Consider the following 12646-nt stretch of genomic DNA (forward strand, 5'->3'; position numbering starts at 1 on the left):
ATTGCTTGGTGAAGGCTTTCACCACTGTTGCCCAATTCTGTGTTTGTGCAGACTCTAACCATCTCAGAACTAGACTTGATAATGTCCACATGAATGCCTGACCCATCTGGTTATCTGCTAGTTGCCAAGACTTGGCGATGCTGAGGAAGACCTTCAAATGAGCTTTAGGATCCTTGGACCCATTGAACCTGTCAGTTTGCCATTTGAACTTCTTGAGAATTCTTGCTCCAGAGAAAAATCTTATCTCATCAGAATCTGCTAGCTGACTGTCCTGACTTTTCCCAATTCGGATCAAATCCTCCATTCTGACGTGTGCTGCAAACTCTTCTTCTTCATCATTAATCACCACCCTTGGAGGGGGAATTCAGGAGTAAGCTCCTCGCTGACCATTCTGAAAGGTGGGTGAAACTCCTCATTGACCGGTAGTCCTAGCTGCATCTAGCTCTCCTGATTCTACCCTAGAGGAAGTTCCACGATGCTCTGTGAGCCTATTCTGATCTAGCTCTTCTGTAACCGGAGTAGGGTCAACCGTAAGAGGGTTTTGAAGTAAGTGGAGCACTTGTGCTAAGCCATTCTTGACTTCAATCATCTCAGCTTGCAATGTCTCGACAGGGTGAACCCATGCTTTATCAGGAGCTTCCATGTCTTCCGGATCCATGTGCACCGAAATACAATCAGTTAGAAATAAACTATCGTGAAGAGACGACGTAGATGTCACTGAACTTAAACAAGTCAACCAATTACTCTGATGTGTCCAAATGGACTGCAGGGAATACTTGAGGTGTGGAATTGTGTCTGAACCAAAAAGTGGCTAATTTTAGGATTCTTGTATTCCCAACCCTTTATTTATTCATGTATGAGAGATTGTATGTGGATACTTGTATGAGGAGAGAGATTGTACCTGGATTTGACCCCTGTTTCGGGTTAAGAGGGGTGGGCCCTTGGTTGGCTCGGACTTTCTTGTAGATTCTCTAGGCTCAGGGAAAGATGGTCTTGACCTCCAACTTCTTGTTTTGAAAGATGCTGACTATGGTAGTGTGCAATTAGAGGTCCGGCTTAGGGTTTGTTACTTTTGGGCTTTTAATTTCGGTAGTGCTTCCGCTGGGGATGGGATACTTTTGGGAAAGATTGGGTTGGTATTCTGGCAGAGCTTCCTCTAGGGTCGGCTACTTCTGGAAAAATGTCATGCCGAAGTTCCACTAGGGATAGGCTACTTCTGGGAAAAGTCAGGTCGAAACTTCGGCAGAGCTTCCTCTAGGGATAGTCTACTTCTGGGAAAAGTCGGGTCGGCTGGGATTTTTGAAAAAAAATATAGTTTTAGAAAATATAATTGAAGTGCTTCGAAGGCCCAAATAACACTTCGGATCTTGACAAAGATCTCTCCGAAGACTAGAAACACCTCAAAGGGGGAGGGGATTTAGGAAAGAGAAAGTGCTCTTCACAAAGAGACTAGAAAATGGCAAGTGCATGCCTTTTTCAAAGGAAAAAGGGGGCTATTTATAGTGTTTTTTGGGCCAAAGGGGTGAAGGAGAATTTCTTTTCACCCAAAAAGGTGAAAAGATATTTTTGTTAAAAGAGGTGAAGGGAAACTTCTCTTCACCCAAAAAGGTGAAAAGATATTTTTTTTTTGAAAGAGGTGATGGGAAACTTCTCTTCACCCAAAAAGGTGAAATGATATTTTTTTTTAAAGAGGTGAAAGGAAACTTCTCTTCACCCAAAAAGGTGAAAAGATATTTGGTATACTAGCAGGAGCATGTGGAGCGTGCAAGCGGGTAAAGGGGGGATCTTTTCCCAAAATCCAGTTTTTAGCATAAAATTCCGATCGTCGGTGGGATGTTTTGGGCAAATGCGGGAGTGCAGGACGGTTGGCGGGGGCACTAAGCTATAGACAAAGGTGTCCAGCAGCTGTCGGGGGCATAAGGGCACAGAACAGGGGTACGGCCTTGGACAGGGCCTTACGGCTCTGTACGGGGCGGTAGGTGGGTAGCTATCATGGTGGATGGCTGCGGGTGGACGGCTGTGTACGCATGCGCAGGATAACTTTTGAGAATAATTACGGGAGTTTCGCTGGTCTGATTTTGACGCACCATATATCGTTGGAATTGTAATTCCAAGCACTATCCATTCATACAGTCACATTAGATCGAATTCCTCCGTATATGTGAAGCCAAAATTTTGATCTTTTCTCTCCCACACATGGTTCTGGGATTTTGTTTGGGTAAGCAGGGATTGGTTGGGTCAGGGAATCTCATTCATCTACATCTCCGTCAACTGGAAATGAGAAGTCGCAACCAAGATCCGTGTATCGTCATTGCCGGGGAAGGGTGACAAAATTGGGTTTCTAGATGGACATAACACACATGAGTTGCAATTGGTTTGCTTGTGGTGGTGGGATTTATGCTGGTACATTGAACCACTATTCACAGACACCACTGGCTCGAGTTGTGGGTTGCTTATCTAGTTTTTAATACGGAGTTGTGTGTTACATATTTAGTTCTCAATATGGAGTTGTGCGTTCGAGTTGTTACTTTTGTGCTTAGCGAGGCTGTTAAGAATTTATTATCTCATTTCTTCTTTCATAAAGTAAGTTGGGTGATGGATTATCTTGGTGGTGGACGTAATGCATGTAGGATGCTTTGGCTTGACTGATCAATATAACCCATCAATCTTTTTGTATGGATCCTCGCGCTCGACCTTGCTTGGAATCTCCATGTAGCCGACCCTGAGATAAGGTTTTGGATGTTGTTGTTGTTTTATCTAATGATACAAGAATCAACCACAAATTGATTTGGAACACCATCAAATCTATGTCCAAATTAGGAAAGCATATAAAATTAGGGTTTGATGAAATGATGACCAAAATTGTTGAATTTTCACAAAATTTTTGTGCTAGCTTTAATGTCATGATACTATGTTATTTGGAAAGTTTCAGCCCATTATGATAATGTTTGAGCCTCCAAGTCACTCTAGGGCAACATGGTCTTTTTACGCATTACGAAACCTTGAGACCTTGTTTTAGGATCAAAGCACTGGTAGAAAAAGAAAGGGAATATGGGGGGGAGGGAAACAGTGTTTATAGGCAACCCTAGAACGGGTTTCCCAAATCTATCCACAGTTGCGAACAAGTAAGCAATACTTTTGGGTTAATACACATAACATGATGATTAGAATGCACACAAAAAAAATTGTAATTTTTTATTTAATCTCATTAAATTGGGTTTAATGGACATAAGTCTAATTCAAAATATCCAACAGTGGTGGTCACACCAAGATGATGCTTCGCTTCATGCTGCTCAGGTTGTTCCTTGTTCCATCCATATGTTTTTTCTCCAAATACTAACATGTTTGATACCCTCAATTAAAATAATCATAACGAGTTCAAAATCAAATGGATTAAGGTGATTAAAATTTCAAAACTTTCATAAGAAGAAGGTAAGTTATAAAACAAACTATATCCGATGTCTTAGGGGACCCAAAAACCCAAGCAAGGAAACCCTAATTGCTAAGAGTAACCATGCAATAGAGCTGAAAAGCTATCACATAAGCTATGATTGTCCTCCTATCCTCATTTTAGTGTCTTTTTAAATATATAAGTCCATTTTCAATCTCTACAATTTCACGTTCATTGGACTTCTCTACCGAGATATTTAATGCTTTTAGTGACGAAACATCATTGTGGTCCAACACTGGCAGTGGTAATATTCCAAGTTTGATTTCTTTATTGCTTTTTTACTCTTCATGGTTTGAATTTTGTATCATGGTTTTAGGATTTATTATGCTTTCTATTGTTTTGAAAATTTTATTATATATATATTTTTTTTCATTTAACCTTTTTTTTTTTTTTTCATTATGGCATGATAGTACTTAGGATTTAACTAAATTTTTTTGTACTTTTTTTTTTTCTATCTTGTTCTATGTGGTTTCTAGCGTCTTAATAATTTAATTTTTTTTTCTTCAAAAATTTAGGTTCTTAGTTTAATCCAATTTTTCTAATAATGAATTTCATTTTTAGTTTTTATGATATTAGGGTAGAAACATATAGGTTTGGGGTTATTTCGCATCTATATTTAAAGCATAAAGATTATATGTCATGCCAAGTTATATATATATATATATATCATGCCTAGGGCTATTTCAATTATTTCATATCTCATTTTAAACTTACTTTAATTCTATTTGTTATCTTTTAATGAAAAATTAGTATTTTTCATATTAAATGCTTTTTCATTCATGCCTTGGTCATATAGTTAAATATTGTACATACAGTATGTACAACATTTAACACTTATAATCTTGGGTGAATATTCTTCTATATTTTAGTCTATTCTGTTATGTATATTCAGGGTCCATATAGATGTTCGTTTAATTTATTTTGGTTTTTAGGCACTTTAGAATAAATTTCTTGCATTAGGATCATGTTTTGCATATACAATTAATTAGGCATTTTGCATATATTTTCTTATGCATTATTTTATTGTGATAATATCTAAGTTTTACTATATCAACATGGTTCATATTAGAATTTTTTTTCTTTTTATTATTTTTTCATTTTCTTGCATTTAGGGTACATGCATTCAAGGTTTCGGTGGAGGGTTTGTTAGGCCCGGATGAGAGTTGAACTCATGACCTTGTTACTTTTGAGGTATTGGCCTTTACCAATTGAGCAGTCCCCTTGAGGTGGTTTTCAATAGAGTTAGGGGTAGTTTCATAATTTTTCATCTTTTTTTTTAGAGTAATTTACATCCCTTTCCTGTATTTTGCTCTTATTACATCCCCCACCCCTGTATTTTCAGAAATTACATCCACCTTCCCAGTATATTAAATTTTACTAGCAGACTCACTCCATTAGATTTTTACTGTTAGGTTTGTACAATATTTCAGTACTACCCATATCACCCTTCATTATTGTATTTTGACTCTTGAGAAACAAAACCATATACCATGCCTTTATCTTCTCCGGTGAAATACCTCTTCCCTGGCGAACAGCGAATGACGATCGGTAGTCAGAGCTCTAGTGCTACCAAGACCTTCAGATGTTCTCTGTACTAGTGGATCATCGACATGTGACATATACTTTGCTCTATTTAGGGTTTGGTCTCTCCCTTAGTCCCTTGATCTTTCTTTAGATTCCAACTGAATTTATATAATTCATGGAAGGGATTTTTTAAGGAGTGGTTTTAACAGATTTCATGGTTTTAATTTGAACTTTTGGGTCTGATTTTAAGGGGTTTGTGGATTTTCTGTTGGAGGATTTCGTGGTTTTTTGTTTGTGGGTATTGATGTTTGCTATTTTAAGCTCTGATTCCAACTGGGTTTATTGTTTTAAGGAGCTTTTGAGGTGGAAGGAATGTTGTTATGTCTTCTTCTTTGTTATGAACTACAGCAAGTGGGATTCGGTTTTGGGATTTCGTGGGAATCTGTTCTAGCATTTGGAGCATTTAGTTGCAATTCTTGGCAGATATAAAATAGGACAAGTGGGATTCGGTAGTTTGGTAAACATGTGGTTTCTTTGTCATTTACGACATTTAGAATTTTGACGTTCCAATTGAGTTTGATGCTAGTCTTCGGTATCAGTTAGTTGCTATGATTTCAAATTATAAGCTATAAGAATTTTATTTTTTACATGTCATGAATAATTACATGACTTCCTAATTAGTTGAAAAGCCAGTTCCTTCATTGGCCTTTAGGAAAACAAAACAGAGCACTTGATTAAAGAAGCCCCTCCTCGATCTGTTTATGAATTGCAGGCGACGACTTTGACCCCAGGGAATTTCATGTTCATGCCGATCCGGTCAGCTCAAGGCCCACCAGCCCTTAAATCATGTCGATGGGAGTTCTGGTTCGATATCTTTGTCTATCGCTTGCAGCCATTGCCTGTCGCGTCACTTGCAATCATTGATTAGTTCTATTTTGGAATGTGTTGGTTGAAGATGTAATAAGGGTAAAATGGTCTTTTGCTTTAGGATGTTTGAGTTGAAGATGTAGGGTAAAATGGTCCTTTACATTTCACAACTAACACCGTCAACCTTCAGGGTGTGGGTGTAATTTTCCGAAACACGGTGATGGCTTGCAATCGGGCCATAGTTCATGGGAGAACCAAGTGATTTACTCTTATTGTTATATGAGTTTTTGGTATGTGTTTGGTTTTATATTTCTAACGTTTTGTGTTGTGCTTAGGTAAGTTTCTATTCATATCCTTTTTAGTTGGCTTTATTCCTTTTAGGATAAAGTTTCTCTTGACCGCCCGATGACGCTCACCATGTGATCCAAGGGTCTGAAATTCCTCACCCCTACCCCTCCCCCTCCCTTTCGAGTGGCCCTGATTTCCAAGTGGTGAACGGCAAGGAAACTTGGTCCTTCCTTTTAGGGTAATTTATAGCGCCACCCCTGGAGAATGCCACTATAATAAGAACACCCATTCTGTTTCACCAAATTAGACTCAGACCCTCTACCGTCAGTCACTGTTAAGTCAAGAGTTAAAATGACCTTTATACCCTTTTCACTAAAACTCATTTATCCCAATTCCTCTTCACTCCTACCTATTCTCACCTTCATGGAGACATCAAGTGCAGAGAGATGCCGGGGAGAGAGAGAGTGACGCACAATACCACTATCGGCGGTGTTCTTCAACATGTGTAAGCTGTGATCAGATCGATGAACAATACTTGTAATAGGACGACAGCAACCACACAGATGATCGACCGAGGAGACATGGAAGCATAATTCAGAAGGCGAATGTTTATTAGCATTTATTCCTAAAATGCTTTGTATGTCCGCCATTGGCATCAGTTAGCTCGATCTGGTGTGGCCTCCTCCTGCTAACTACCAATTATGTCCTGCGATTGCTCCATGGACCGAAGAGAAGAGTCTCAAGTTGGCAAAAGCAATGGCAACGGGGTTGTCACCTCGAGTCGTCTTCTGTTGGCTAGCCAGAAGCTTCGGTTGTGTCCAAACACCGAACATGTGCCGGAGAACTACGATGATCTACAATTGGAGTTCGTTCCTTCTGTTTTCAGTTCTCTTGAGCAATACCTACCTCCAAGCATGTTGAGTATTTCGTAAGACGCCATCGTGAGAAGAAAGAGAGGCAACGCCAATCAGTTGCTGCCACTAAACTAGAATTATATAGGATGGAAGCAGAATCAAGGGTTTGAATTTAACCCTCTGTAACATATGTTGGGTGATTGTAAATTAGCACAACTCATCCTTTACCCTGACATGGCACCACTATTTGTAATGTATGGAAGGAATTTTTATTTCCTTTGTTGCATCCATTAAGGAGATGGATCTGGCTCTATAAAGTAGAATTTTATTGAAGTTCCAGTAACGAAGTCCTCCTATCTATTAGCAGGACGGAAATTCAGGTGATTAAAAAAAAAAGAAAAAAAGGAGACATGGAAGGATTTGAGCAATTACTATAGTACTCATATAGTCATGAAGCACGAGAGAGAGAGAGAGAGAGAGAGAGAGAGAGAGAGAGAGAGAGAGAGAGAGAGAGAGAGAGAGAGAGAGAGAGAGTGGTGAGAGCTGAGAGACTGAGGGAGTGTATCGGTGGAGGAGAGTCAATGCTGGTTGCCGCCTGCGGAGAAGAAACACAAATAAGTTGGCTGAAAATTGCTTGGAATCCAATCAACTGGAGAGAGAAGAAACACATGATTGACTATATCAGAGGGGTTTTTCTTAGTCGCCACAAGGTCTTGTGGGTCACCGTCCGTCACCGATGCCACTGCCACTGCTCTGAACAATCGTTGGTGGTCCAAAAATTACGATTTGGGAGAAAGGTAAATTAGGTCTTGGAATTGAGTCCAAATTTATGGATTTGGGTGAAAGAAATATTAACTGATTGCAAGGGTATTTTAGGTACTTTGTATTTAATAAGGCCATTTTGGTATTTAAAATAAAATAAAGTTGCTGACATCAGCATATAAGGTATATTCCTTAACAGTGATTGACGGTAGGGGGTCTGAGTCTATTTTGGTGAAACAGAGGGGGTGTTCTTATAATAGTGGCATTCTCCAGGGGTGGCGATATAAATTACCTTTCCTTTTATGTATATTCTAGAATTATGCCATGGTAAATTTAGAGATGCACTTAAGTAAATCTAGAGATATTTGTTATGGTAGAGGGTTCCTCAGGTCAAACCAATGGTAGGGTAAGGAACAATATCATCTACAAGGCCCCACGTGACGAAGGAGAGAGAAAATAATAATAAAAAAATCCATTGTGTGCGAAACATTTTGGGATGTTGGGGTTGAAAATGTGATCAGGGTAAATAGTCTTTTGATTTGTGATGTTTGAGTTGAAGATATAATAAGGATAAAATGATCTCTTATATTTCACAACTAACATGTGACTAACACTACCAGCCTTAAGGTGTGTGGGTGAAACATCCAAAACATAAGGTGGTTTAAAATCGGGCCATAGTCTAGGGAGGGCCAAGTAATTTACTCTTATTGTTATTTGAACTTTTGGTATGTGTTTAGCATTATATTATCCAATATTTTGTGTAGTGCTTAGGTTATTCATATCCTTTTTAGTTAGCTTTATTCCTTTTAGGATAGTTTCCCTTATCTACGTGGTGAGGCTCACCATGTGATCCAATGGTCCAAAAACTCTTACGCCCCTCCCCTTGCCCCTAATTAATTTTGAGAGAGCGTACGATACATAGGTTGTGTGGACGACATTTTCTCATTTATTATTTACTAAAAGTATCAAACAGTTAAAAAGACTGGCTTAATCGGGTGGACTAGGATACCTAACACCTTCCTTGGTATACAACCTAACCAAAACAATCTTAAGTTAGACCAATTCAATGGAGTTAAATTTTTTAATCATAGGTCCTAGGTCCTTGTCTAGGCAAAAACTTCTTATTTCTCCTTTCTAAAATAAAGTAGACGATTTCTCATGGCCTATCTTCTTAGACATTGCCAGTATATAAGGGTGTTAATTTGGTATGGTACTGATATATAGTACGTATTAGTACAATACATCAAGCCAAGAGTCAACACCAGAACCATACCATGCTGAGAAAAATCCTACATTTCACTACCACTATCAGACTTGCTCGCTATGGTTTTTATTCGATACGATTTTGTTATTCAATTGATTTCGGTACAATATTTTTGCCAATTTTTCCATATATATATAAATGAGTATATAATTCGATATTTCCGTACAATTTTGGTAATTCGATACATACCAAATGGTTTTATCTTAAATATAGATACCATACCTGGCATATAGTCCCCCCCCCCCCCAAAAAAAAAATAAAAAAAAATCAGTTTTGTCATACCAAAACCGTACATTGACCCTGCAGTAGCGGCAGCCTCGTGCACTAGGTTGCTCTTTCAAAACCGGACATTGACATGCATTACCAGCTTATTTATATAATAGATACACAACAGTTTTAACATAAAGCCCTCTCTCTCCTTTCATATCCTTTCATATTAGATGTGATAATGAGGATCCAGTCTGTATTATTCTTGGAACCTGACTCAATATTAACGACTGATAGGTTGAATAGTGGCACTTAATTAGGAAATAACATTTGTTTTTTGGGGTACAGATTAGGAAATAAGATTACTCCAACCAAGTGTGTTCAACACCCTCCTTGTCACCTCCCTAATATAGCGCCACAATCTTCATATCTAGAATTCAAGATTTCTTACCATAAATATCTATAAATAAATAAGGAGACAAAAGCTTCCTAAAAATCTTAAATTTCCCAAGATATATACCCTCTTGATAACCCCTCCTCGATCATCCCTCATCTCCCTCGCCTTCTCCCTCTCAAAACTTCCACTACTAACCATGTCTAGGAAGAAGGTTAAGCTTGAATTGATTGCTGACGAGGCAACAAGGAGAACCACCTTCAGGAAAAGAAAGAAGGGCGTACTGAAGAAGGTGAGTGAACTGAGCACCCTATGTGGGGTGAATGCTGTGGCCATCATCTACGGTCCTTGTGATCCAAATCCAGACTTTTGGCCGCCATCCCCTTCAGATGCCAAAGCCGTGCTCACGAGATTCAAGAACTTGTCTGAGATGGAACAAGCAAAGAAGATGATGAACCAACAAGAGTTCCTCAAGCAAAGGATTGGAAAGTTAAAGGAAAAATTGAAGTCACAGATGAGGGAGAATCAAGTATTGGAGACCACCAAACTCATGTATGATTGTCTTGCAGCTAATAAGGATTTGAAAGATCTAAGCCTCGAGGCTCTAGGTGATCTGGTATGGCTCACTGAAAAAAGAATCAAGGAGATCCAAAACAGGATTAATGATCTGAGGAGGATCACTACTACTATTGTTGGGGATGATGATGATGATGGTGGTGGTGGTGGTGGTGGTGGTGGAGAAGCTAGTGGAAAGGACAAAACGGCAATGGAGGCTCTGCTTTCTATGGGAATTGGGAAACCACTTTGATTCAGAGATTTGAATTGAAGAATAAAAAATATATGGACATATCGGATTTGATTTGGTGGAAATCAAATTCTTATGGTGACTTGTCTCGATGGATAATATTAGTTTCCGATCCAATCGTTTCATTCCTTAAAATATCTAGGGTATTTATGTTTTGGTTTTATTTTTTTTAATTTTGGTAGAAAAAGGTTTTGTTTTAGGAGTCGATTTATATATTTTTTTTTTCTTGCTTGCTTAATTAGGTTTGTACTGGTTTTGCAATCCTGGATCAAGAAAAAGTTTTCTTGTTGGAAAGATGTGTCCTTTCAAACCAATGCATGAGGCTCCCATCACTTTGGGGTCTGGGGAGGGTCATAATGCACACAGCTTTACCCTCGCTTCACAGAGAGATTGTTTAGTTTTTTGTTGGAAATGTGTCCATCTAACATAATACACGAGGCTCTCACCACTACGGGGTTTGGAGAGGGTCGTAATGCACACATTCTTACCATCGCTACCCAGAGAGGTTGTTTTCCGATTCAAACTTGTGACCACAATGTTGCAATGGAACAACCTTACCGTTGTTGATCATATAGGGAGTCAAAACAAGGAGCTAAAGAGCCCCTTCCTCGTCCATTTATCCAAACCTACGGAATTATCTTTGAAATCCACGAGAAAAGGAGAGGCGGGAGGCTCCGAACTTCATTGATTGCAGACTTTACAGGGCTTGGTAGACTCCGACATGCTTTGAGGCTATGAGGGAAGCCAAAATTGTGTGGGACCATTGAATTCTGTTGCATAAGTTCCTTATTTGTATTTAATAGTTATTACTATTTTCATTCTTTTATATGTTGTTTGTAGACCTTATTACGTAGTCCAATATGATGAACAATGTTGTCCTTAACTGGATGGTGTGAGGACGATTGGTGGGATGGGGGCAAGTATAGGCACAACTTTGTCCTCTATATCATCTCTTAGGGAAGAAGAGAGAGATAACCGAATAAAAGTTGCCATCTAGAATTAGGGTCTAAAACCCACAAAACAAATAATGACTCCATGACCACCCAATGGGGGAATTGGTCGAACCAAAGGTCTGAGTACAAATCTACAGATATAGATGGTTTTTTGAATAAGTCAAGTCTATAGATTATAGTATCCTTACGCCTCAAATGAAAATCATCATCATTTAAGAAGCCATCAGGGGTGATAAAATGAGGGAGGACCCTTCGATCAGGTCTGCTCAGCTATGGCCTGAGCCCCCAACCAAGGGAGGACCCTTCAATTAGGTCCGCTCGGTCTTGGCTTGAGCCCCCAACTAAGGTAGGACCCTTCGGTTAGGTCTGCTCGGCCTTAGCCTGGGCCCCTAACCGAGGGAGTACCCTTCGGTCAGGTCTGCTTGGCCTTGGCCTTAGCCTGAGCCCCCACCCGAGGGGAATGGACCGAGGGTTGATCCTGCCCTTCTTCATTTCACTCATGTGTCTGATTCAAGTGAGCCTCAGGAATCCCCCTCAATGATGTGGCGTTGTCATTAATGCTTGGGGGAGTCGGACTGTTTCCACTTGTTTTATAAGAGGTGGCCTTTTCCCCATTTGTCTCCATCTCTTTTCTAGCCTCACAGAGCTCCTCTCCTTCAGTCGTCATATCTTCTCTCTTCCTTTGATTTTCAGTAGTTAGTTCCCCGGTGTGCCTTATGTCTAGTCACACTATTAGTAGCTCATCATCCTTCGAGCGGACTCGTTCCGACTCCATAGGAGACGACATAAGGATTGTGAGAGGCATGTATTCGGACTCCTCGCCCGAACTGCCATCGTCAAGGGACTCTTTTGTCCCATCCTCTCGTTGCATGAAGGGGGCCTCGTCTTCCCAGAATAAGGGGAGAGCTGGACCAGCCCTCGCCTATCTTGAGGGCGACAAGGATGATGGTGCCCTTCGTGAGGACCTCTTCGAGGCAAGGGCCAACAATGATGATGCCCTCGACGTCGACGCTTGAGAGATTGTGTCAACCATGTCCAACACCGAACTCAAGGAGACAAGGGTTAAATGTGGGGTTTTTTATTCCTTTGCTCTGAGGGTGGCCAGGCCCACTGATAGGGCGAGTTATAGGAACCCCGACGAACTATGTCTATATAAAGAGTTTTTCAAGGCAAGGCAAGGCAAGGCTTCCCCTTCACCCCTTCTTCACTCCAGTCTTTTGCCATTATGATTTGTCCTACCCAGCTCATGCCATATGGGAATTGGTAAGTCCTGAGTT

The 12646-nt window shown here is 39.9% G+C and overlaps 2 protein-coding genes across 3 annotated transcripts in view; both read left to right on the forward strand.

Annotated features, from left to right (window-relative positions):
* Positions 1 to 6155, forward strand: part of LOC122077560 (probable protein phosphatase 2C 44) — a 59611-nt gene extending 53456 nt beyond the window's left edge. The window contains exon 6 of one of the 2 annotated variants that reach the window (XM_042643523.1): positions 5748 to 6155. In XM_042643523.1, coding sequence (XP_042499457.1) covers positions 5748 to 5903 — 156 coding nt within the window. In that variant the 3' untranslated portion in view covers positions 5904 to 6155. The remainder of the gene's footprint in view (positions 1 to 5747) is intronic. The other variant, XM_042643526.1, reaches the window with a different exon arrangement.
* Positions 6156 to 9743: 3588 nt separating this feature from the next.
* LOC122077575 (agamous-like MADS-box protein AGL80) lies at positions 9744 to 10710 on the forward strand. The gene has a single exon (XM_042643545.1). It carries the CDS (start codon positions 9811 to 9813, stop codon positions 10417 to 10419), a length of 609 nt encoding a protein of 202 aa, XP_042499479.1. The 5' UTR covers positions 9744 to 9810; the 3' UTR covers positions 10420 to 10710.
* Positions 10711 to 12646: the final 1936 nt, after the last annotated feature.

This window comes from Macadamia integrifolia, chromosome 4 (genome assembly GCF_013358625.1).
Source record: "Macadamia integrifolia cultivar HAES 741 chromosome 4, SCU_Mint_v3, whole genome shotgun sequence".
In the NCBI taxonomy this organism is placed as follows: Eukaryota; Viridiplantae; Streptophyta; class Magnoliopsida; order Proteales; family Proteaceae; genus Macadamia; species Macadamia integrifolia.

What these genes read in the sequence shown, in the direction of transcription:
- LOC122077575 (XM_042643545.1), top strand. Translation starts at nt 9,811, where the DNA reads ATGTCTAGGAAGAAGGTTAAGCTTGAATTGATTGCTGACGAGGCAACA.